Here is a 22,900-nt window from a genome sequence, read left to right as displayed (position 1 = left end):
TAACTCAATATCAACAAAACTAGCAAAAACTCTTATCTTTATAGGCTTACTAGCTGACCCGGTGTGCTTTGCTACACCTTCCAAAAATAAATGTAATTTTTAAAAATGTGTAAGATTTTTGTAAGCATTTTTTTAAGTCAAACCTCATCATAGTTCAGAACCAACTACTTTGAAATGAGAGCTGCAGCTGGAGTTCCGAATTGCAATTCAAAGATGGTATATATTATTTACTGAAACTTGATCTCTAAATTTGTTTTTCCAAATCTGAAATTTGTACTCTGTTTTTAAAGCTTCATAATGACTTAAATAATGTCAAAATTTATGGATTTTGTATCTTTTTTCCCAAAGCGGGAAGTCACAAACTTCCTTAAAAACATTTGTTACATCTATTTTTGAGTTATGCCTAATAACCGTTCGCAAAAAACCCTCTTATAAAATATGGTCCCTTCTTTGAAAAGCTCTTTATCTTAAACTTACATGGGAGTGTCCCCCACTGCTCATAGAAGGTAGACTGATTTACCCGGCTCGAGTTTACATATATTTCTTATTGAAAAAAAAGATTCGCATTGTACTTTATGGAGATAGAATTTTGAAAACCGATCAATAGCGTGAATCGGGACAGTTTTTTGAGTTTATTCCTAATATTCTGTATTATGAGCACTTCCAGCTCTTGATTAGCTTTAGATGTTGATTTTTTTGGAATTGAAAAAATAAGCTATAGAAATTTGAAAAAAAAACGATGAAAAGGATTTTTTTAATCCATTTTCAAACAGCTTTTTCATCATCCTCGCCCTTCGAAGCATTTTGAATATCTATTCTTTTTGCGCCAAAATTATTTTAAAAAAATGTTTCGCCATATGCCAATCTCGTGGACATGAGACATTACAGCTTGAAGTTTTCCCAAACAGCACTTGTCATGGTATGAAAATTATCGATTTTATACAGTGCAAATTTCTTTTTTCTTATTCATTTATCAAAGCAAAAAATATAAATATTTAAAAAAAAGATCAGTTACGTCACTAAATAAATGCTCAGCGTTTTTTTATTTTTTTTTTTTTTGAAAATCAAAGATTCAAAAATGTTGGCAAAAACAAATTTTTAAGTTAAAATTTGTCCCGTAAATTGTGGCAAATGTAAATGCAAAGCTTATTTTCAAATGCGTCGAAGTAATGGCTTTTAAATGGATTTAATACGTATTTCTGTTTGTTTTTTTTTTATCAAGTTTCATTAATATATCTGCAGTTTGTCTGCAGCAAATTTATGTTTGTTACTCCACTTTTAATGAATGCTGTTCAAAGCAAATGACCATCATTTACAAAGACATTAAAAGAGACTTTAAAGTATACTAAAAATTTCTCATAAATTGCTCATAAATTTTGCTTGCAGTTGAATATCAGTTCTTAAGTCTCTCTTTTTAAAAATGAAGCGGATCAAAAGTCTTATTGATGCAGCCATTCAAAACAAAATTACTTTTCATGTTAAGTACGTACTTAAATTGGTATGTAAGCAAAAAGTATGATGTTTTTTTCAGAATTATTTAGAATCAATAGCTCCCATTTTCATTTCTAAATTCGTTTCAGTTGTGTATTTAGGCCGAAGTAACAATTTTTAGAAAACATTATTTTTTTTATTTTTTTGTAACAGAGAAAAGTTGAACGATTGAACATGCTCTAGTGTTTATTGGATGAAAATTCTTTCGGAAAATGAATTCCCTCACTTTTAGTCAATAAAAATCAGTTCATTTTACTGATACGTTTCACTTATGAACACGTCTGTCCTATCTTATCTAATTTAAAGAAATGGTTCTTGACCAGTTCATGTGTCGGATCGGATTTTTTTTTATCTTCTTTTTCAGTTTAGGACATTTTTACATGTTCAACAAAATGGGCAAAATGGGTTTAAAAATTGTATGAAAATTCTTTACTTTCAGTTTTTTTTTTTTCAATTGTCCGCAAAGTGTCATACCATTATTTCATTAGCATCAGAACTAAATTTATATTTTTTAGAATACAAATGCTACCTACATTAACACGAACTATTTTTGCAAATTTTTCAATTGGTTAAGATTCGATTGATAAAATACCAATCCGTGTCACATCTAGGCGTTATTTATTTCCACGTGCTGTATACAATAAAGCAAGAAAAAACACATCTAGTTTGCATATCGCCCCCACGTGCATAAGAAATTTAGGTACTTGGTTGAGAAACAGGCGCCTAATTATTATTTTTTCCCAGCGATCAATGAACAGTTTTGGTTACTATCCACTTGCGACGCATTTGCTTGGCCCCTCAAAGAAAAGAAAATCTCTAAAAATGAATGCCCTGCCTTTTCAATTTCAAATTTTGGCAAAAATGTATATGTTTTATGCGATCGGCAAAATGTCAATCTGGGTCACATCTAGGCGTCATTCATAACCATGTGCTGTACGAATGAGCTAGGAATCAAGTAGAAAAAAAAATCACATCAAGGGTTCATATCGCCACCACGTGCATTGAAAATATGCTTGGTTGAGAAATACGCGCCAAAATATTCCCACTGATCAGTATGCTATGCCATAGTTACTATCCTCTCGCGACGTATGTTCGCGACGCCTCGACCATGGAGACGAAAAACAAACCGACCAAAGGAAAACAAATCTCGAGAAAATGGATGTCATGACTTTAATTTGTTTCGAAAAACTACAAATTTTGTATGGGAGCCCCCTCTCCCTTAAGTCGGAGCGATTTGTAACTATTATAGAAACCAACTCCGGCCCCAAAAACCCTCAGATGCCAAGTTTCACGATGATCGGTTCAGTAGTTTCCGAGTCTATAGGGAACAGACAGACAGACAAACATTCATTTTTATATATATAGATTTACAATTTTGGGGTCCTGGTCGAAGTTTTTTCTAATAAATTTACTCTACGTTTCGTTAGTGGTTATCTTCATCAACAACTTTGGTCTAGAAATTAAAAAAATCCTAAGGGTTTACGATCTCTAGCCATATAAAACATATTTTATTTTTGAAATGTTCAGATAAGTGTGTAAAACTTTCGTAAAAATCAAAAAGGAACTTTTTGATGCTGTCGGAAAACATCCTCTGGAAGGTTTATTAGTTTTCATGTAAACGTCAAAACTGGTAAAGATTGAATTGGTTTCCAATTTTTGTGCTGTTCGACATAAATCACTTGATTTAAATTTCGTTTAATTTCGACATTTGCGTAGCTTTTAACCTACCGATCCAAAATAAGTGACCCTTCGCATTTTATTCAATGCTTATTCATTCAAACATTCACATTCGGTCTAAAATGGAATTGATCCAAGGTGCCTAGCTTAAATACAAGCTGTGAAAAAATTGTGGATCACCTGTGCTATTAAATTTAAAACAATTTTAACAAATTCCAGACCAAATCTGAGATATCTTGTTATTTAGACTGCCGAATTTTCGGTGTTTACCGAATTAAATTTCTCTGTGGTCCTTAATGTGTAAAGCTTCATCTGAAGAAATATTTTCATAACAATTCTATTGCTAAGTAAGAGACGAAAAAAAACTAAATTTTGGAAGGAATTGTGAAATCAACTAAAGTTTTAAAAAAAATGTTTTTTAATACTTACCTTTAAAAAATGAAAATTTCTCATTAATTCCATTTTGAGCTTGACATGTGGTTTTCTTGAGAATTCGGATGGAGAAAATAATATAAGAAAGTAATTTGGTACAGTCCCCCTACAATCATGGGTCACACACAATTATTAGTCACCGATCATTAAAACTGCTGATATTTACTAAACTAAAAGATATTGTTTCATATTATTATTTTAAGTTAATCGACACTATCATCAAAATGCATTTAAAAAAATTATTTGAGCGTTTGATAACAGTAAAATTGCTGTTTGAATACTTTTTATCATACGTGAACTATGAGCTGTCGAACTATCGCTTAAAATTCTAATGTTATAAGGTTAACAGCTTAAACCGTTAAGCCCCTTATGCGGGTATTTCAAAGATTCCAGCCAAATGAATTGGTCCCATATAAACACGATGGACTAGATTACATTTTCCAAGTAAAACTGAGTGGATGGAATGCGAAAATTCAATAATATTTGGTAAAATAAAAGTGACTCATAATTGTTACAGAATCCACCAAGTTCAACACAATCATGGGTCACTTTTTTGCAAGCAAAACAAAACATTTCTTGGTTGCTAGCTCAACCCAATTGCCCCTTGAATGTATACAAGCGGTATCCAAGCGAAGAATGCCCCTGAATGTTTGCCAGAAACTTGTTGATTTTAATGTTGATATTTGGGTGTTTGACTAAACTAATAATTGTTACAAGCTACAATTTTGACCCATAATTGTGGTTTTGAAAAACGTTGATTGTTTCGGTAAATTATGTTATTTTTTAACAAATTTGAAAATAAAAACATATTTGAAATCAAAGAGGAAGTATTTAATGATTGAAATTCATGCAAAGCTTGATATTTGGTAAACTAACACCCGAATAAACCAACATTTTGTGGTGAAAGCATACTTTAATTGACTAATGATTGTGGGGGGACTGTATAATTGTTCACATCTTTAAAAAAAACTACTTTTTATGCGTATATACATGTTTTTCTGAATTTGGAATAAATATTGAATAAATTTTGTGATTTAATTTTTGATAGTTGAAAGTATTTAATTGAAAATTAATCGAATCTTTAAACTAGATTTGACACTTTTATTGAAAAAAAAAATAAAATCAAAATAAATATACCACAATCTCAAATGACACTCAGAAAACCCCTATAATTGAAAACAAATATTGAACAGCGTTTATCAACCAAAACAGCATCGAGCTTCATTACTTTGAAATGTAGAATGACATAAAAAAAACAGAATTTAGATAACATTCTATTAGGAACACATCCTGCCCGCCCTTTCTAAATTTCTCATTTTTTTACGAAAGAAACGCGTGAAAAAACATTTTAAAATAATCTCACTTACTGATAAGGACTCTATCATAATTTATTGTAACCCTTGAAGCTCATCTGTTTTCTCCGTAGTGTGTACCGAGTATGCTCGGCCAATTCCAAAAGCTTCCCGATACATATTTTCATCAGTTAGGTAGAATCCATTCGGGAGGCCTTTGTTTTTTTTCGTTTCTCAAATGGATGGGAAATGCATCCTACTAAGGGTCCTTACACTTTCCTGGAAAACGAAAAAAAAGTCATCCCCATCGCTTCGTTAACCTTATGAAATGGTTGACCGAGAATTACGTACTGTTTCTTATGGTTGAAGTCAGTTCAAAATTACAAAATTGTTTATTATGTTTTTCTGCTATTATTCTTCATATTTCACACAATTTTTAACATTGGAAAATCTGGGGTACCTATTTTGTTGAATTTTTCAAGGATGTCATCATCAATTTTGAGAATGAACAGAAAAAAAAATCTGTACAAAACATTAAACAAAACCACGAGTTCCTGTGGTTTTTCCGCTGAAAGTGAGCCTTTGAGACTCATTCGACCAACAACAGCGCGGTCTAGAACACAATGGTTCCGATGTACTTTCGCCATTTTACCACAATTCAAATTAAGTCGAGTAGAGCAGCTTCTCTGTAACCTGGAAATATTTCCAGGCTGCGATGATGATGATGATGCTGGGAATGGTTCCTACGCAAAAGTGGTGAATGGCTAACTCCCATCCACATTTTAAAACCCGCTTTGGTCTTTGGCTGCATTTTGCAACTACTTTTGTGGAAATACAAACACATTTTTGAGCGGCAGCAGCGTGGAAAAAGCCAACTAACCATCATCAGGGAGGAAATGAAGCGAAATGGGATTGTTTACCGAGGAATAGTTTCTGGTTCCGTATAATTGAAGTTGTAATAGCAATTAGCGCAGTTTTCTGCAGCGCTTTTCGTTTCTGATGGGAAAAGGAGCTGAACAATTCGGCAGTGCAATATGCAATTCCCTTTACTGATTTACGTTGTTTAGTGGAATGGCTTCTCATCATTATTAAAATTTGGGAAAAGAACATTTTTGAATCAAATTTCTCAAAAAATGCTGTTCATGCTTATTATTGAACCTGTTGAAAAATTTTCTATTCCGAAACAAAGCACAAATGAAGTATTTATCAATTTACAACATCGATTTTGACGAAACTTGGCCTGGTATTAAATCAAACATTTTTAAATGTTTGGACCAAATTTCAAGATTATTCAATGAAAATTATCGAAGATACAGCATATTTAGTGAAGCGCGATTTCATTCCTTTTTGAACGCAACTGTACATATTTCCCTAAAATTATCTAAACTAACATTTGAAAAAGGCCAAACTTTTCAGGCATATGAAATGAAATATTTTTAACTCGAAATGTAATTTTAGAGCTAAAAATTTTCATAAGAAATGGGCCTGAAATTTTCGGCTTTTTCAAATGTTAATCTAGATGTTTTTTGGGAAAATTAAGTATGTCAAGTGCCTAAACTACGTGAGGACCATACTCAGACAAAGTTTTATTTAATTCTGAGAATGTCATGTCAGACACTGTATCGAGTTGTTGTGGAATCCGTCATTATATATATTGCTAACATTATCTTTTTATTACCTGAATCTTTAAGCAGTCAAAAACATTTATCTAAATATTGATGAACGCAAATTATTGATGATTGTATTAAATTTTTCAAAAACAAAGTTGAAAAAAGATGAGTTGAAACCTGAATATTGTTTACTTATATTATCTTTTATTTTATTTCTTTTCAGGTAAGTCAACAGATCTGCAGCCAAGGATGCATCCTTATGTGGGTAATTATTGTTTCAAAATGAATCAAATTGTTAAGAAACCTTTTTGCAATATGTGAATCTAGTGTAGTTTGGACAAATAACGTTCAAACTGAAGAAAAAGGTAAGATTTTGAAAGGAAGCTTGATTTGAAGTAGAGAGCATTACAATAAGCGATAAAAATTAATCCTAATTTTTAAAACATTATAATTTATGCGGATTAAGTGGGAGAAGGCACAGAGAACAAACGTACAAGCTCGAACAAAAAATCTTCAAAAAAGTGTTTAAAATTTCGAATGCTGACATCCAAAAAATACGGTTTTTACTTATTGACTTGTTTTGATGAGTGAAACAAGTTTTGTTTAAATTTTCGTAACGTTTTGAATTAATTTTCTTCACCTACCATCAGATGTCCTCCAGAGTAATCCGAAACGTTACGTAAGTTTAAAAACTAAATAAGTTGTTGCACTTACCGATAAAAGTCAATAAACAAAAACCGTATAAAAAGTACCGGTGATAAACTTTCATTAATTTTTTTTATTTTTGAACTACTGAGGCATTCGAAATAATTAACAGTTTTACGATAAGTTTTTGCACTTCCTTAACGGTTATCGTCAGAGGACGAAACAGGTATATCCAGTCAATTTGGAACATTCTTGACGATCAGTCATCCCCATCAACATTGATTCCAGATATCTGAAAGGGGGCTACTTTCGAGTATCACTTGTGCATCCCATTTTGCAAAATTTAACACTTCTAGCTTGAAGGAAAAAGCGATTAACTTTTAAGATATTTTCCATTATGCAACCGGACGAAAGTGTTACAAAACTTTAACAGCATTTTTTTTTTTTTGAAACATGCCAAACAGTTTCGTGGGCTAGCTGTCGTCTGTTCTCTGTGGAGAAAATTCAAATTTACAAACAAATCCGTATGAACCGGTCTGTCAAATTGGGCATCATGCAACAGCGGGGGGAGATGCAACATTTGTATACCGTAGCACTGATATAATTTTAAATTTTATATACCTAACGTAATAGAATTATCTTTTCATGAATACAAAATAATGATGACATAATTTTTCACATCTTAAGCTAGTATCTTAAAGTTTTTCATTTTCATTTGAAATTTCAAAAATTCATCACCTACAAACTTTTTACTGGTTCAATGATCCAATGTTCAATGGTTTAAAAATATTTTCCGAACAATCACCAAGTTTTTCAAAATAAATATTTGAATAATTCAGTTACCTGCCTGTGGTGAGATGCAACAAAATGCAAATCAAAGAGACACCTTGTAAATCTCGTTTCCGTATGCTCGAATATGATTGTTTTGCATCACTCATTTGTCAACATTAAAAATTCATTCGTCCAAACATTTCTTTTATGACTTCAGCTAGTAGATTTTTTTAAAGTATTTTTTACCCCTAAATGTATGCAATATCCTGATGTTCAGAAAAAGTGTAAAAATTGACCAGAGATTACTGCCATTGGTGTTTTCATGCGTAATGTCTTTCAAGGCATCAACAATTTATCGAAAACTATACAGTTACATACGTTATTATTGGACTTTTCATTAAAATCAAAATTTGTTGCAGGTTACCCCTTTTTCTAAATATAGTGAAAAAATTAAAAATAACCGAAGAGACCAACAATTTTTCTGACTCTATCAGTTTGACTGAGACAAAAACCTTTAAAAAAATTTATGCATAAAGGGTATGATTATCTGTGGACGTGAGATTTTTATAAGCCATTGAAGTTGAAAAGTGCTGCATGTTGCCCTAGTTGATGGTAAGTTTTCTAATCTTTCTCTTAAAGTCTCGCTATGATACAAGACTTTTACTTAAGTATTTTAGAACCGTTGCTGGGTTCCTCAACCTTTGGAAGTTCTCAGGATTTAGTTTATTCAATCACTATTTAGTGGGACATTTTTCAGTGTCTTGATCTCATCCAAATTTGCATACCTTGCCAGTTTAATAAAATGATTTAAACAATTTTTTTTCAATTTCAGTAGGGGAGAGTGAGGATACTTGATCCCTGGGGATACTTGATTCCTTCGCTATATATCGAAACTGGAATGTCCTACAAAGATCATACATTCTAGAAAAATGTACCAAATGGAGCAAAACAACAATGCTTTAAGCTCAAAATAGTTTTACAAAACAATTTTTTGAGTAATTAAACTTTGTTTGAAAAAATTTATGAAATGAGACTTCAAGATTTTTTTTCATCACATTAAAATGTTCCTTACATGGAAAAAATATACCCAAAACATTTGTTTCAATATATAATCGTTCGAGCGTAATAAGAACTTCATAATACCATGTTTTCAAAGCAATGGAAAGCTCTCAACTTTTTTTTAGAAAAAGTTGTCTAAAATGTTGATTATGGGTTTAATTGATCCCTTGAGTCAAAAACGGTATTTTCGTCTTCTGAATTGATTGTGATCATTGCTGACTACGAGATTACTAATATTTATCCAATAAATAATGTTTATCAAACAATTGTCTGGAGAAAAGTGTTAATATAATTCTCTTAATTATAGAAAATATCGCCTTTCAGTATGCTATGTTTTAGAATTTTCTTTTTCTGTCAGTTATTAATTGTGAAATGAGAACAAACATGACCAAATTAGTCAATTGACATTTTGTCTTGAGGTTTTGTTTGATTTTTTTTCCCAAAGATTAGGGCTTCCTGAATAAAGGATCAAGTCTCCTTCAATAGAGGATCAAGTCTCCCTTAACTTAAAAAATATCGCAATTTTTTTACTCCCACGAAAATGCTAGTAGTTCATCTACAGGTTCAAGTATCGATCTTACTTTTGGAGCATAGAAACTTGAAGTTACACGCTGTCAGAAAATGTAAAAGGGTGCGAGTTGCTAAATTTTTCCAAAAAGATATGGTGAAAATAAGAAAAGGGGATCAAGTATCCCCACTCTCCCCTAGTGGTTTTAATACAAAAGAAGCTTATACACCCAAAATTCAGCCTCTGTGCCAATGGCGTGTAGTCAATTACATAGCATCATTGGTACAAGAAGATAACGCGATTGGTGCTGATTCGATTTGCTCCCACCGGCATTAATCTCCCAAGTTAACCGAATTGCGTATGTCTGAAAGAAACAAAATAAAAACGCTTTCACGTCCCTCCCTATCGCATCACAAGACGAAGAAGGATGGAAATAAATACCGGCCAACACCAGGCAGCCAGCGAACCGAGCGCTGTGCGTGTGAATGTAGCAAAAGCAACAACAAAAACATCCTTCTAATTCAATCCCTTCAATCCACTGGCAAACAACCACGGCCGAGCTGTGCGTGTGTATGCAGTAAAAGCAACAACAAAAAAAACATTCCTTCAATTCAATCAACCGGCAAACAACCACGGCTAAGCTGTGCGTTTGTATGTAGCAAAAGCAACAACAAAAACATTCCTTCAATTTACCGGCAAAGCTGCCCGGCTTTAGCAGCTGTGTATATGTAGCGTGTGTATGTAATAGCAGGCAGTAAGCAAAGCACAGTTCTCATTCAATGGGTTTCCCGTTTCCTCCACTCCCGTTCCCTTTCCCGTTTCCATCGCAAGACAAATGAATACCTTGAAAGGAGGCCAAACGCCGGGAAGCCACTGTCGTGCGTTTCTTTTGTGATTGATCGGTGGCAGAATGCCTATGACAAATATCCCTCTTCCTGCATGAAGCTCAAATAGTACACTGGTTAAGATGTCAGTCTGGCAAGACCATTTGGTTAGTGATTTGAGTTCGATTCTCCCTACGGGCGCAGTGGTTTATAATTTTATTTTCTTGTTTCTGGGATGAATTATCCAATAGGAACGAAATCCCATAAAATGTTTTTCTTGTTTTGCTTGAATGTAGTGGTCATGCATCATTTTAGTTGGGAGGCGAGTCCTTATGCCAGTTACGGTTTTTCAAACATATCATCTTCGGCACAGTGCACATTTCAGCGCATTATCGGCACAGAGATGTGCTAAATAGGCATTGGATTTTTGCAACCTCTTCTATGGGTGTAGTCAATGTTGATAATATTACAGAAAAATCTGAAATTTCTTAGAATTTTGAGCTAATTTTGATTTAAGATCTATGACTTTTGAGTAATTTCATTGAATTTTCTGGTTTTCTAAATTTTGCACAAATTGATCATAGTCTAGAATATGGTATTTCTTTTGATTTTAAATCTGTTTAAGAGCATATTTCACATTGGTATTGTTTATTGATTTATTCTTAATGAATTGTAAAATGACTGTCTCTGTTAACTTCTTAATGAAATTCAGATACGTAGAATCCCAAAAAGCTATCACAGATTTTAGAAACGGAGCACCGAATAGCTGACATTTTTTTCATTTCTGACAGCCTCACATGCAGGTCAAGATTGAATTGTTTTGTCGTAAGAATTTGCAATACATTCCACTTTTCATTTTCCAAAAATGATGAACATAATTATTCTTAAAACTAATTAAACAGCTAACATTTTTATTTACCTACCTAAAACAAAATTTTATTATCGGCAAATCCGTTTAATAGTTCGAACACACTATTTTCGCTTTCGAGCAGTTGAGTTCGACTTCGATTGGAAAAGCGCCTTTCGGTATGCAATAAATAATTTCGATGTTTTACTTCTCACGTCTCATCGACCATCTGTTCGAAAGTAAGCTACCGATAGAATTTCGATGTTTTCTGATTGAAAAAGACAATTAATACGTTTCACCAGTTGAAATATCATAATTACCCCGTCTGTTCATATTTACCCCACTCTCTAGGGGGTAATTATGAACACGGATTACGAACTTGGTATAAAATTTTTGAAAAGTAACAGTAGTTATACGTTACATTTATCCATAGTAAGCAGTGTATGGTGATTTTTTACTTAAAAAATTAAGTTCATAATTACCCCAAACTCTGTTCAGAATTACCCCGAACTATCTTGATATTTACCCCGAGAATTGTCCAATATGAGTTATATGGTGTCAGAAAATCTAAATTCAACACCAAACCAAATAATGAAAATATTTAGCAGTAACAAGAAAATGGGTTGTTTTATAAAAACTCAATCCATTTCATGTATAAAACTTGCAAAATAAACAAATGTTATCAATATTAAGATGTAAAACAATAGGAAAACAGCTATTTAGTGTTCTTTTTAATTGATATTTTTCTTTCTTTTGTTTCGAGAGTTAAATTTCTTTGTTACATCTTTTACGTTTTGGTTGGTTTCTTTTTTTCCGTTTCTTTACGTCTTTACAGAACATTTCATTTGATAGGACCTCTCCATACGTGTGAAGTTTTAGACGAGTTAGGCTACTCGATAGTTTTTACATCCGTTTAAAATGTCCTGCGCAGCAAACATCAAATCTTCACCAAAATGTCGTGGGATAGGCTTTTTACTTACGTGCGAGGTATCATGAAATTGAAACCTGAACATGTAGGTACAGGAAATTCGAAAATATTTTAAAAGGGTTGTTTCACAAAACACTCATTAAAATCTTCTTGGATCAGTTAACAGTCATTTTTACAATTCTTGTCAGTTCTATATGATCGACAGTTTTGAAAAATATTTACACTTATACATTTTTATACCACCTGTCTGAAAGTTCACATAAGTAGTTCTATTCTTTCAAAAAAAAAAAATATAAGTACTACCGAAGTTTTCCTCAACAAACTGAAAGAGAAAATCTTCAACCAAAAGATGTTCATGTCGTACTTTTAATAAGATTTTCGAACACTTTATGATATTACCTACGATCAATTTTCCACAAATTAAAAGACGCGACCTTGCTCTCCAAAATTCGTTAACAGAATGACCTATCCGCTTTCTCTTTTCTTCAACCTTTCATCATACGCTTTCTTTCTCATTTTTTTAGACTGACAGCATCGAGATTCCACACGTTCAAATGTTTCTATTCATGTTAGAGTAGAACGTGTTTTTTTTTTTGTATCGATTTAGAATACACTTGTACTCACTTTCATCAATCTTTATCTTTATTCACTACAGTTCATTTTTCACAAAATTAGAAAAAAAAAATAATCGAACACATTAACATTGAAAAAAGTATCTATCAGGTATCAGAAAAGGGGTAAGCTTAAATTAATATTGAAAAAAGTATCTAAGTTAAAAATTAGACTGCAAGAAAATAGATTTTGGATCCGGATTTAACACATAAACAATTATTATTGGCTGTAATTCTAATTTTCTGAATAGTAGCACGTTGTCCAAACAAACAGGAAAATTGATATTTGCTTTGTGAACTTATTCACCAATTGAATTTATCAAAGTTTTTCATATATTTTACTGTTGAACACAGAGATTTAAAGTTCATAAGAATGTTAATTTTCACACAGTTATGAATAAAAGCTCGATCAGCAAACCTTTTGTAAACAAAGGGGAATTTAATTTTTAGTCAAATTTCTTCAAGTCTGGTTTATAACCTTATTGTTTATCAATTACCAAAAAACCTGGTTTTGGAAGCACGTAAAACCTCTATTCGGTATTTGAGAACTATTCCTGGGATACAGGTTTTCGGTTTTGGTATTACCGGTAACACTTATGACTGATCAACGAAAATCAAATTTTTACCACTATTTATTAAAACAAAATTAAGACTTGTTTAAATTTGGTTACAGATTGAGCTTTTTTAAAAATTTCTGTTTTATTCACTTTTTTTCCACTTTTGAAATTTTATTGTCAGTTTTAAAAAAACGGGGTTGTTTTTTGCAAAGACTGAAAAGAACTGGTAGAGCTTTTTTTTCAAAATCCGAATCTCAATTTAGGAAAAAAAATCAATTTCTCAAAAATTCAAAACTTAACACATTATAGACCTAATTTAATTATGAAATTTATTGAATTTGGTCCAGTGGATTCTGGGATAGAAATGCCGAGTGTTGATGTTTGCCGGCTAAGATTTCTTCACGGCCGTTAATGTGTTAAGATGTTATAGAAAGGGGGAGGGGAGTAGTTTTTTTTTAGAAATTTATTACAAGCGGAGGAGGGGGGAAGAGGTCTGGAAATGCTTGGGTAATTAGTGAATGACCCCCTAAGTTGATGAATAAATCATTCGACCTTTAAAAAGCATTAGAAATGTCAGGAAATGCATAAGAAGATGTGTTCATAATTACCCCATAGGACGGAAACTATGGGGTGAATATGAACACTCATCTGTGAATCAGTGCGAATAAAATTTTTCAAAATTTCTTCAAAATCCAGACAAAGCATCATAAACTGCATGTAAAACAGTTGATAACAATATTCTAGCAGGATTTTTTATGATCTGATATTCAAAACATTGGACACTGTCCGAAACGATTTCCGTTTCACGAGGTAATGGTTTTTTAAAACATCTGAAATGATATCATTATGATTTGAAAACAGATCGGAAACACCTTACAGCTATCAATCCGATGTTAAACTACCACTTTTGGAACTTTTTGTGTTCATTCATCCTCCACAGCAGCGCGTATAGCACTTGTTCGGAATTACCCCGTGTTCATAATTACCCCACTTGACCCTACCTACATATTGTTATAAGGATATCCTCGACAGATTTTTCATAAATTCAAATTCAAGAATCTCTCATGAAATAAGATTTCATAGCCAATTGGTTAAGTATTCTGTACAACCTCCAGGGCCGCAAAATAAAAATAACATGTTGAATAAAAATAACCATTGAAAAGCATAATTGAAAACTGTATTAAATTCAAAAACATAGTTAACACTTTGAAAATGTATTGTTTTGATCCAAAATTTTGAATCTAGATATCAGTGTTCGGCATCGCTAACTGAAAGATTAGCGCCGATAATTAAATCGCTAACGCATGCAAAGTTAGCGATCGCTAATCAAAACCGCTAAATCAGCTGAAAAAGTTATCGCTTCAAGCTTAAAGCGCTATTCGCTAATCGCTAACCAAGTTATGTATATTTTTTGAATTTAATGTTAAATCAGGATTTATGGTACACATTTTACTAGCCATTTTTAAACATTATGGAACTAAATCCAAACAGCCGGTTTAGACCCTAACTCGATCAAAGCAACAGCACCGCACATTATACCATTTTCAACTCGACTTTTTTAGAACTTGTTTAAATATTGGTCCAAAACTTATGAGATTTGAACCCAAATTGAGGCAGTTCTAAAGCGTTTTACAGTTAATGGAACAAGATTGTGGTTGCCAGTTTTTTCTCAGATTTCTTCTTGGTCCAATTTGTGTATGTATAAGATTTTTATCAGTGACACTCATTAATGCCACAAATTCGTGTCGAGACTCAAATCAGTGTTTTAATACACGTGTACGTGAACAACATTTTCAAACTTAACACTAGAAAACAAAAAACAGTTTCCATTCGAACTTGAAACAAAGGCTAAATGAATTGTTAACAGCATTTGACAATTCATAGTACGACAAAATGTATACTTCTATCAGTAATCTTTCGTGAGTTTTTAACAAATATATGAGAGATAGCGTTCTTCAATTAGCGGAACTAAAATTTAGTGGTAAAATTAAACCGCTAACAAAAAGTTAGCGAACTAATTAGCGATTAGCGGTTTAGCGCTTTTGTGCCGAACACTGCTAGATATCAATCCGGATTTGAAATACTGAGTTTCAATAATTCTTTTTTTTAACCAAATTTATTTAAAAAAAATTTAAAGCAGATACCCAATACAAATGAGGCGCTTGGAATCAATGGGGTGCTAGTGCCCAAATGATTGTTTCGAGAAATCACGCTTCAAAGTTGTCAAGATGCTAGTAGGTCAGCGGTCGGGGAACGGGCCCCTGTGCTAGGTTTTTCATATATTTTTTGAATTCGACCAGTTATAATTCAATCGAAAAAGTGTTCAAAAATTATAAAAATCCAAGTTTTGCGCCAGATGTTGATTGAAACATAAAGAATCGTTAGGTTCCGTCAACTGGGGCAACATGCAACACTTTTCAACTTCAATGGCTTCTAAAATCTTAATGCTTACAGATAATCATTCCTATTGTACATCAAAAGTTTTAAGACTGATGGGACACCAAACTGACGTATTCGGAAAAATAATTGGTTTTACCAGTTATTTTTAAATTTACAAAAACATGCGATTTTCACTCTACTAAGAAAAAGGGGTAAGTTGCAACAAATTCTGTAATTAATGAAAAATCATATGAAAACGTTTGAAAATTTATAGTTTTTGGTACATTTGTGATTTCATATCGTATAAACCACCGAGTACACTAATTTTTGGATTTGTTCGAATAAAATTTTAAATTATTCTGTCAAAAATGTCTTTAAGGAAAAAGTGTTAATCTGCTGCATACATTTAGGGGTAAAAAATACTACAAAATATTCGAAATATTCTATAAGCTTCAATCATGAAAATAAATCTTAGGAATGATGAAATTTGAATGTTAACAAACGCATAATGCAAAAAAATCATATCCCAGCATATGGAAACGTGATTTATGAGATTTAGTTCTGATTTGTATTCTGTTGCATTTTGCCCCAGACAGCTAACTGAATTATAAAAATATTTATTTAAAAAAATTTTGTGATTGTCCGAAAAATATTTATACACCAACAGTGTTGGTATAGGATAATGAAAGCAATATATAGTTTGTAGGTGATATCATTAAGCCAATCCGTCATACTAGGCAAAGTTTTTTATGGCATCGAAAAATGTAAAAATTTATCTATTGCTCGATTTTTTTAAATTTTTTATGACAATCAAAAACATTAAAAAACTCTTTCAAAATTGAGAATTTTAACACTTGCACCCCTCTGATTCCGAGGCCCTAATTTTCAATTGAATATAGGTAATTCAAGCTTAAAAGCTATCAAAAAAGTTATTTTCCAAATTTCAAATTAAAACTCCAAATCAGAAGACGGAATCAAGCAAATCCAGCATTGATTACATAATCGAATTTAAAATTTTATTGCAAATTCAATCTATTATTCTAGCCATTTAATAAATTGAAACAAGGAGATAAAGAAAACCATTAAGCTTTGGAATCGGAAGGAACATAATTGATTGAAGAAAATTATCTTATTACAAAATTAGGAATCTTTGAAACATTAGGATAAGTAAAATGATATATTGAATTGCTACATTAAGGTTAGCAGATTGCCTGGTTTCATCCGGGTATGCTCGGGGAATTAATATAAAATTTGGGAACTGTCCGGACCGACCGTGTATTCCGGATTTCATTGAAAAATGCCCGGATTTTGCCCGGAATTTTTCACTTTATTAGGCACATCAAACAAAAAATACAAATTCTGTTGTACATTTTTTTAATAATGCCTCCGAAATGAGATTTTTTGGGGAAGTTTTATAAAAATAATTCATGAACTACGATTTCCAATCTGCCGATGAGTTTTTATAAAACTTTTTTTTTCAATTGTTTTTCTTGATTTTTGCTGAGTGGTTTCTGGTTTCTGGGGCAATTTTGAAATCAAATGCCCAGTTTTTGCCAGGTTTTAATATAAAATTAGCCGGATTTGTTCGGCCTTCATGAAGCTTTATGCTACATGCTTCATAAACATTTGAAAATTCATTAGATTTTTCGCTTTGCAATATTTGTTTTTTTTTTTTTGTTTTTACAGCCAAACATGTAAATATTGGAGCGGTTCATTTGGTCCTGAATCATTGCAACAATTTTTGTTACAATCCACAAACTCAACTGGTAATTCATCAGATATTCGATGTCGCAAAAAAAAACTCCAAAATAATTGTATTTATTTGTGCCTTCTCTGACAGCAAAATGAAAAGCCGTTTGCAGTCAGATGAGTTTAGAAAATCGTAAAAATCTTGAAAAACGTTTAAATATGTCCTATTGAAAAATTTTATTTTACGACGCATGGACGCATCCGATAAGTGTAGTATCTTCGAAAAAAACGTGAAATAAATAAAAAACTTTTGAACAAATGAACCAACTATAGAGTACTAACAGGACTTGGCTTTAGGTTGCCTTAGGTCTTAAAAAGTCTGGTTAACGGGCCTGCCCGATTCAAAATCGTCCAAATAATGAGCGAGTTCTGTAGTTGGCAAAGTTTAAATTTTTGTGTGTTGATGTGTGTTGTGTTGATTTAATATGCATATAAAACATATCCAAAATCACTTTTGCAGCAATCCGTAGAGTCTTGTAAACAGAAGTTAACTAAATCAAGTTGAACCTTGAAGAAAATGTTTCCGAAAAACGAGAAATATACAGTTATTTTGAAAGGTTTTCTAAATGAATTTTTTGTTATTTTAGCACGAAACACCTGATAAACCCATGATTTTCTAATTGCTATTTTGTTTATTTTGTCAGTGTCATCCTTCTACCGAAATCCTTACTTGGAATGTTAAAAAATGTGGAATTAACTTGTCAGAGGCTCCTCTTTCATTTATATCCTATCATTTTCTAATGACTGAAGCCATTCCCAATTGCTAGCTTACACTTTTCAATGCTTTACCATTTTCATCGTTCGAAACTATCTGCTACTGGGAAGGATTAAACCTTGCTTCCCTACAATTTCCTGTAACTTCATATCTCAAGCCCACTGCAGTTTCTTGAAAGGGACCAATTATCCCAGCTCTCAAAAGATACCAAACACCTACGAAAAAAAATCCTCTAGTAGGGACAAACTATCCATCCGAAGAACGGCAAACGATTTGGCTGTTATTGGGGAACGTCGTCATTCCCATTAGCAGGTAATTGCAGGCAGAGATGCTTCCATTTTTCTCCCTTTTAAACCGATCGGCTGCTTTGTAGTTAGCTAGCTAGTTGCCACTTTACCGCAGCAGCAAGTCTAGCAGAAGCTGTTTTCTTTTTATTTCTTTCAGTTGTTCATTCATTCATCCCCCCATTCATCCGTTCAATCGAATGGATAACTTGTGCCGTTGCTGGAGGAAAACGCCGTGCCATCTCCTATAGACATGACACCTGACTCGTGTGAAATACTTACCTACGTACAGTAAGATTGTTAATGGTGTTACTTGTACTTGGGATTGTGTGATGAAGTGTTCCGAAGCTATTTCAACCCTTTGATCAATTTGCTAGCTGACAGGGAATGTTCGAAGAAAAAATGGATAAAGACAACTTAATCAGATAGAAATGTAATGAAACTATATCTATTGGATAACTTTGACAAGAAAAACTTGATTTTAATAAACTAGGTCACTTTAATCCGTGTTCCATCGACATTTAAAATTTTTTGTTCGCTTTTAGAAAGAAATAAATTTATTTTGAATTTATTTTGTATCAAATCTGCACACCGAGAATTTGGGGAAAAAAATATTGAAAAAACCATTCGTCTTATAGAGAGATTTTTAAGCTCATTTTGCGATTTTTTTAAAGTTGAATTAAAAGGCCGCTAGAAGCTGAATAGAAGGTCATTAGGATTTTTTTTTCGGATATTGAAAGTAACATTAAGAACTTCAATTTGGAGCTGCATGGAATGTACTTCAGCTTAGTGATGGGGCTGAGTAAATAAGCTTTTTTGTACCTATGTTATGGGACTTTTGATTGCTTGGTGATCATTTTCTTATCCTTAATCTTTTCCTTATCCAGAAATTGCTACTTTAAAAAAAATTGAAATGCTGAACTTACTTATCAAAATAGTTCTTACAACCGAACCTCACTTTAAATTTATGAATTTCATAAACTCATCAAACGATGCACACAAACAGTGCAACAAATCGCACTAAACATTAGAAGAAAGAGTCAGACAGAAAAAAAAATCACTTAAACGAAAGCAAAAGTGATGCATAACTGCAGCAGGGTCTTCGTTTTTGTTTTCATGTACGACTCCTAGAGCAGCATCAATGGGAGTTGTGTTGTTGTTTTCGGATTGTGTTGAAGAAGCTGCAGCATAAAAATTCTCACGCATTTGGGCATTGTTTTTCTTTATTTTTTTGTGCTGCTCGGATTTGGGAAAAACTTTCCCACTTATTACCGCATTGCGGCATTCATTTGCACTGTTTTTTTTTTCAGTAACTAAGTTTTTTTATTCCATGTTTAATTGGATGGTGGTGAGAAGGCGTGGGGATGTCAAGGGGAAGGGGTCATTTGTAACGAGCCTCTAAGAAAAAAAAAGCGGATCTGGAAGCAAAACATGACAATTGTATTCCAATAAAAGACAGAAGAAAGAAAAAAAGACACCCACAAATAGGAACGTCGTCGTGGTGACGAATAACTTAACCCCGAGGAGAAGATTCACGTAATAACTGTTGGTTACATTTACATTGTTAATGTTGTTGTTAATGGTTAGGTGGCATTATAAACAAAGGAAAAAGTCGGAAATTTGTCTCTTCAGTGAGTTTTTGTTGGAGGAGGAACTGTTTCTTAGGGGAAGTTATGCAATGGCAATGCCCATGAGTAACCTTGAAGAGATCACTCGAGTGGGCATTTGTGCAAACGGGGTGATGTAATGTTTAATCTCAGTTATGAGATTTGAATTCATAATTGTTCATTCAATAACCAAGTTACAAAATTCCATATTAAGTAGTCAGAATGTTTCAATTTATTGAATTAAATACTCCTTTAAGTAGGGTAAAGTGGCCTATCCCAGCAAAACATTTTTTAGCTATGTTCTTAAGCTGTTTTTTATATGTTTCATATACCTTGAAGCATTATCGTATGAAACTTTAAAAAACATAATTTACATACCAAAGTGGAGGCAACATACATACAAAAATTTCATTTCTTTCTAAAGCGACGAAAACCACACCAATTGGGCATTATCCGATACCTTATTCGTAACTATAGGATGAATGCAAGAGAGCGCAAGATTTTGCTCTCATAGTCTTCAAATCGTTGCCAGCGACAATATTTTCCAGTTTTCTCATTGGTCAATATTACCCGCGCAGGATCAAAATCATTTCATCATTTACAAACATGGCGGACATCTATCATATCCGATTTAAACGGACTTCAGACGACATTTTATACGATCTTTTCGCTATGCAATTTGAATAGTGATTCGCAACATCGTTCTAAACCACTTAAGTTATCATTTTTGTTACGATTTCTTGTTAGCTAGGAGCTTTTCTTCTATTTAAGGCATAAGTAGTTGACGCATATTTTTTTCAAAATAATAGCTTTTCTGGCACGTGTATAGTTTTGGCCACAGAACTGTGAACAGATTGAGATTAAAGCGTTCAAATTATTGTACTCTCTGCTCCTTTTTTTCTCAAACATATGATACAGACCTTAAAAAATGCCGCAAATGACAGTTAATATAAACGATTGTTATTTCGAACACATGATCACTGTATAAGATGGTTCGATATGTCTAAGCGCGATTAAAATTGAACAGTAAAAACACAATCTACAGTCTTTTGCGAAGTTCTGGCCACATGGTAGTCTGAGGTAGTCTTCTTACTGTCGTAAGCACGCATGACTTTCCGGTCCAAATTTTTATCCACCGGACCCGGTTTTCTTCCAGTTGTTTTTTGTCCACGATGCTGGTTTCCTCTCGAAACTTACAAACCACTCCAATGCGGTTCATTTTTGTCTATGAAAATTATAAAAACTGTAGTTCACGTTACTCAGAGTTTTAAGTTGAAGTATAAACAACAACTCACAGCGGAAATCGGTTGTTTAGACGTGATTTGGAATGAGCTGGGTTGTATTAAATGTGCTTAGACATAATCGATCATCCAATACTTAATGGGTAAATTAGGACAGTTTTACAGACTATTTCCTTATTATTTCTGTCAAACTCAGATTCTTTATTCTACGATTTGATTTTTGGTATCTTAGCACATCACGGACCGCGAAAAAACTAAGGTATATTATAAATCCGAATTACACAAATTTAGCTTCTTTGAGTCACGGCAAATTTTGTTCTCAATTATGTCGAAGAAAGTTTATTAGTTAAATATAAAACATTTGAGTTATAATTCAAAGTGTTGCATACTTTTGGCGAGTGAAAAAACGAGATATCTTGTATTTGGTCTGCAATATGTTAAAAAAACTCAATCAAAGAATTTAAAATCTTTAGATGGATTTTTGCTTTTGGATTTTAAACAGTTTTTTTTTAATTCACCCATGACTTGCTGAATTTCAAAAACGGACCCTATACAGAAGTTAAATTTGTAGACACATGAAATTTATAGATTAGTAAAAATGATAGATTATGGAATGGACTCGATTAAGCAGTGTCTCCAAACGCTCAAAGTGTCGATTTTATATACTCAAAAATCATCAAAGCGGGAAAGTCAAGCTTGGAAAATGAAATTTTTATTTTTATTTTTTTAACGCGCAAGAAATAAATTCAACTGTGGCACTATAGGCTCAGCCGTTTAAAGAGCTAGAGAGCTGAAATTTGGCATGGATGCTCATTAGGACCAGGAATGATGAAAAATGTTTTCATAATTGCGGTTGACCCCTTCTGAAGGGGGTCGTCCATACAACACAAATATTGTTTTCGCGTTTTTCACGTTATTTTTCTTCGGATCGTAATGAAAATTTGCACATGGGGGTTTTGAGAGATAGGAAATCGATTTCAGGTATTGAATTTTGGGTCAGGAGTCGACTAAAGGGGTCGTCCATATGACCTTTTCAATATTTTTGTGATATTGACGTTAGTGTACATCGGATTGAGCTAAAAATTCGCCCTCGGATGGTTTTGGGAACGGGCGGTCGATTGCCGGTATCAAATTTGGTGTAAGGGACCGGCCAAAGGGGTCGTCCCTAATCACTGTTCAGTATTTTTGTGATACTCGGATATTTTTAGGGACACGCAATCGATTGCCGGTATAAAATTTTGTATAAGGTGCAAGTCAAAGGGATCGTCCATATCCACTGTACTGCTATTTTTGCGATATGGACGTTATTATACAACGGATTCGGATGAAAATTGGTACACGAGAGTTTTGAATGATGTGCAAACGATTGGAGGTATCAAATTTTGTGTAAGGGACCGGCAAAAGGGGTCATCCATACTACCTTTTCGATTTTTTTGTGATATTGACGTTGTTATACATCGGATTGAGATGGAAATTTGCACAGAGAAATTATCAAGGACGAACAATTGATTCCAATTATCCAATTTTTGGTCAGAGGTCGGCCAAAGAGGACGTCAGTCTCGATTGTGCTCTCTTGGTGAGCGGTTGTATTTTTTCCCGTCGCCGGTGTCTATCGTCGGAGAACAACTTTCTCGAATCAGATTGTTTTTTTGAAAGTTCTATAGTGATATAGG

General features: G+C 33.1%; 1 protein-coding gene across 1 annotated transcript in view; it reads left to right on the top strand.

Moving 5' to 3' along the window:
* The first annotated feature begins 6,726 nt into the window (after positions 1–6,726).
* The window catches only part of LOC129752781 (high affinity cAMP-specific and IBMX-insensitive 3',5'-cyclic phosphodiesterase 8), a 326,911-nt gene continuing 310,737 nt past the window's right edge, over positions 6,727–22,900 (top strand). The window contains exon 1 of the mRNA XM_055748557.1: positions 6,727–6,767. Coding sequence (XP_055604532.1) covers positions 6,752–6,767 — 16 coding nt within the window. The 5' untranslated portion in view covers positions 6,727–6,751. The remainder of the gene's footprint in view (positions 6,768–22,900) is intronic.

The sequence above is a fragment of the Uranotaenia lowii genome, chromosome 3 (assembly GCF_029784155.1).
Source record: "Uranotaenia lowii strain MFRU-FL chromosome 3, ASM2978415v1, whole genome shotgun sequence".
In the NCBI taxonomy this organism is placed as follows: domain Eukaryota; kingdom Metazoa; phylum Arthropoda; class Insecta; order Diptera; family Culicidae; genus Uranotaenia; species Uranotaenia lowii.
The sequence above is the reverse complement of the archived record's forward strand: the minus strand, read 5'-3'. Positions and strand labels throughout refer to the sequence as shown.